Raw genomic sequence first — 4,157 nt, 5'->3', positions numbered from 1 at the left:
AGAATCGGCTTGAACTATCTGATGAAATCTTTGAGCACATGTTTTTTGGATTTTCGGAGAAATATGAGAAAAAGAGAGAGGAAAAACTGAATCTGATGACAATCGAAGAAGAGAGGAAAATTAAACCTGTCCTAAGGCAGGGTTAATGAATTGCACTACCAGTCCTTAAACTGACAGAACTTGTGAAAAAAGAATAGAAAGATTCTAGGGTTTGGAAGGAGAGAGAGAGAGAGGGATGAAGGTTGCACCGATGGTGGAGGGGTGGGGGAAGAAGAAGAAAGAAGAAGAAAGAAGAAGAGGAAGAAATAGTGGTGGGTCCCACTTTTTTATGTTAGAAAAATAAAAAATTAGAATAGGGTTATTTTAATTGAAGGGCAAAATTGCCGTTTAAATCTTATATTTAACACCGTCCACTTAAAGGTGTTGGGTGTATATTTTGAAAACATAGGGGGTTGCACTGTATTTAGTACAAACCTCAGGGGGTGACAGTGTAATTTTCCCTTTATTTTATTATGTTTATGGAACAGGAACAATATTTTAATCTATTTAAGACACTTGCTTTTTTCCTTTACTATGCACAAATCCAGATATTTTCATTTAATCCTTGATCATTATATGCTTGGAAACGATAGAGGGGTAAGAAAAACCAAAAAGGGTGGGGAATTGACACAGAACACAATGTCACCCTGCAATTACATATTTCCACCATAGTTTATCCATTAGATTCACAATCTTCGGCATCAATTCTTCTGGTGGCTGAATCTTCTCTTCCATCATCTTAAGCGGTGATTGGTACTGTGTTGACACTAGATGAGGCAAGTAGAAAGTAGTATGAGTCAAACCCATTAACCTCACAACATTGTAGCCTGGAGTCTCGAGAATTGGGGTTTTCATGTCCCACTAATGGCAGTTCCATTGAACCTGCTCGTTTGTTCTTTCTTCCAAATACTTCCAATCCTTGATTGCATAGAATTCCTCCTTCTCTCTTCGAATTTGGAAATACTTCGATTAAAATTTGGCATCGGCTATAGGTTTGACTAACTGTAACCTTTCCATCACCCATATCTACAAAATCATGAGTGATCTTGTGCAATAATCCATTTCGTATCTCCGGGAAGCACTCATTTCATCTAGGCCCTTGAAAGTCTTTACCAGTATGGTGGGGACGATGTCGCACCCACTTAGGAGCTGCCAAACGAGGTCCGCAATCACAGGGTGAACACCACTTTTTGGACTTTGTAACAAGTATCTTCCGATCTTGCAAAAGAGATATCCTCTCCTTCTGCTCCATTGTTGGGTTCCTTTGGCTCCTTTTTGCCTGGAGAAAATCCCTGCTACCTTTAGAATTTCCACATTTTTGTAATTCATGATTTCTTTGACTTCCCTCTTGGTCCATCCAAAGAAATCTTGTAAAGTTTCTTCATAGTTGCTGCACAAGGGGGGGCGAAAGAGGCTCCCTGGTGGTGGTGAAAGCATACAAGCTCGAAACTCTTTAATTCTGGGTGTTGTCCTTCTCTAAATCTAAAAATAGGCAAATTTGGATCCCAACATTGGTGCGCTTGTCGGAGCATGTCGTGATAAATCTCCATACACATGGTCCTTCCTAGGATCGACATTCGGACGTCTTTTAGAAGAGTTGGATCATCAGAATTCAAGTTAAGGGTCCACTTTCACAAGATCTCATCGAGGGAAGTCACCTTTTGTGGATGATGCATGTTACCTGCACTCAAAAGAGCTTCCTTATTAAACTGGAATAGGTCTCCTTCTTTTCTTTTTTTAGACTCAAGGATTTGTTAGCTCCTATTAGAAACACATGACAAAATGCCAAATGGTAGATTTTTTTTTTTAAACAGACAGAAGTGCCTAGTGGCAGAACCGGCGAAAAGGGTTCTTGAATACCAGGGATGCCGAGTGGTAGAATTGGAGGAATATCCCTAGTGAGGACTGGTTATTGAGACTGCACTTGAGCATGCCAAGTTGCCTACGAATCCTTTGGAAAGGAATCAGGTCAAACGTAGTTCATGTAGACCAAATGGCTACACAAAATATTTTTTAATTTGGTCCATATGGACAAGGCCCTTTAGGTCCTCTCCATCCAAGTCAGTGAGACGAACTGATTGCCTAACTAAGATTTCCTTCGCATAATAAGGTCCACTCCAATTAGGCCTGAATTTGCCCCTTGGGTCGTGAACTGGTGCTCTTTGTTCTCGAAATACCAAATCTCCTTCTTCAATGTTGCGTGGTTGGGCTTCTTTATTGAATGCCCTTGCCATCCTGAGTTGATATTTCTTGAGGTGATCCATAGCTTTTATCCTCTTTTCATCAAAGAGGTTAAGCTCATCATATCTTGCATGCATCCATTCTCCTTCAGGAAATTTACTTTCCATCAATACTCTGAGAGATAGTACCTGGATTTCTATGGGTAATACTACCTCCATCCCATAGACCAAGGAAAAAGGGGTTACCCTAGTAGAGGATCGAATTGAGGTTCGATAGGCCCATAACGCATACGGGAGCTTTTCTACCCAATCCTGATGGGTATGAGCCATTTTCTGCAGTATGACTTTGACATTCTTGTTGGCTGCTTCTACTGCCCCATTATTCTGTGGTCTATAAGTCGTAGACCAATGCCTTTGAATACCAAACTTGGTGTAGAACTTGTCTGCCTTTCCCCAGAAATGTGCCCCTTGATCGGATATGAGGGCATGTGGCACTCCATATCTACATATAATGTTCTCTTTGATGAACTTTGCTATCTCTGCACCTCCACCCATTTGGTGAAGGAATCAATGGCCTCAAGGATGAATTCATGTCCATTGGATGCCTTTGGCGTGACTTTCCCAATTATTTCAATACCCCATGTTGAAAATGGTCAGGGATTTAACGAATGGAGCTTTGTTGGAGGAATGTGAATGATATTGGCACATATCTAGTATTTATGACATCTCCACACGAATGTCGCGCAATCAACGTCCCTGGTTGTCCAATAATATCCTATTCTGAGGATTTTATTTACGAGCATCCTAGCATTCATTTGTGGCCCTCAGATTCCTAATGGATTTCTTTCATGATGACTTGGGCCTATTCCGCAACTACGCACAGTAGTTGTACACCATCGAGGATCTCTTGTATAGCAGGTCGCCTTGAAGTACAAATTGCGTGGCGTGCTTTCCCAACCTCTTCTGTTCATTGACTATGGAATTTAGAAGATATTTCCTTTCTCTGATGAAGTCATGATGGGTGCAAACCATAACCTTCCATCGGCTATCAGTGCATTTACTAACTCTTCATATGCTGGTCCATGCCTTCTATCTACCAAAAATGGGTGAACTTGAGTATCTGGGGTGCATTCAACCATTGAAGCCAAAGTAGCTAGGGCGTCAGTGAATCTGTTATTGTCCCTCGGCAAATATTCAAAGGTGATTTCATTGAAGCTCTTGATCAAGTTCTCCAAATGTTCTTGGTAAGGCTTCAGCTTTTCATCCTTTGTCTTCCACTTACCTTGAGTTTGACAAATCATGATCGATGAATCTCCATAGATTCTCAGCTTCTTGATCTCTAATGCCATGGCGGCTTCGAGACCGATTGCACATGCTTCATATTTGTCAGTGCAAGGGAATTCTAGTTGGAATGCAGTTGGCAGATAGAGATCATCTGGGATTATCAACAATATTCCTGCCCCATATCCTCTTTGATTGGATGCACCATCAAAGTACAATTGCCAACAGTCTTCTTCATCTGCATATGCCAAATCCTCATCTAGAAATGAGTCTTCCAACGGCTGTGAATCTACCCCAGTTGAGTATGTTTCTAGATAGTCCAAGATTGCTTGTCCTTTTATGGGTATCTGGTTGACATATGTTATGTCAAATTCGGTCAATAACAACAACCATCTAGCCATCCTTCCTATCAAAGCTGGCTTTTTGAAGAGATATTTAATCGAATCCATCCTTGAGATGAGTCGGATTTGATGTGCGATCATGTAATGCCTCAGTCTCTTGGTCGCTCAAACTAAAGTGGTGCACGTCTTTTATAATGGGGTATAACGAGTTTCATACTCCACTAGTTTCCTACTTAAGTAGTAGACTGCGTTTTCTTCCCCACACTTCTGACTTTGTTGCGCCATCATTGATCCCATTGATGTTTCGCCGACAGAT

The 4,157-nt window shown here is 41.1% G+C and overlaps 1 protein-coding gene across 1 annotated transcript; it reads right to left on the bottom strand.

Annotated features, from left to right (window-relative positions):
* Positions 1–3,202: 3,202 nt before the first annotated feature.
* Positions 3,203–3,901, bottom strand: LOC122672224. Its single transcript, XM_043869718.1, has one exon. It carries the CDS (start codon positions 3,899–3,901, stop codon positions 3,203–3,205), a length of 699 nt encoding a protein of 232 aa, XP_043725653.1.
* Between the last annotated feature and the right edge of the window lie 256 nt (positions 3,902–4,157).

This window comes from Telopea speciosissima, chromosome 8 (assembly GCF_018873765.1).
Source record: "Telopea speciosissima isolate NSW1024214 ecotype Mountain lineage chromosome 8, Tspe_v1, whole genome shotgun sequence".
Classification (NCBI taxonomy): Eukaryota; Viridiplantae; Streptophyta; class Magnoliopsida; order Proteales; family Proteaceae; genus Telopea; species Telopea speciosissima.
Note: the sequence above shows the minus strand (reverse complement) of the source record. Positions and strands in the feature narration are given on the sequence as shown.

Coding starts and splice junctions, on each gene's coding strand:
- LOC122672224 (XM_043869718.1), bottom strand. CDS start 3,901: ATGGCTAGATGGTTGTTGTTATTGACCGAATTTGACATAACATATGTC.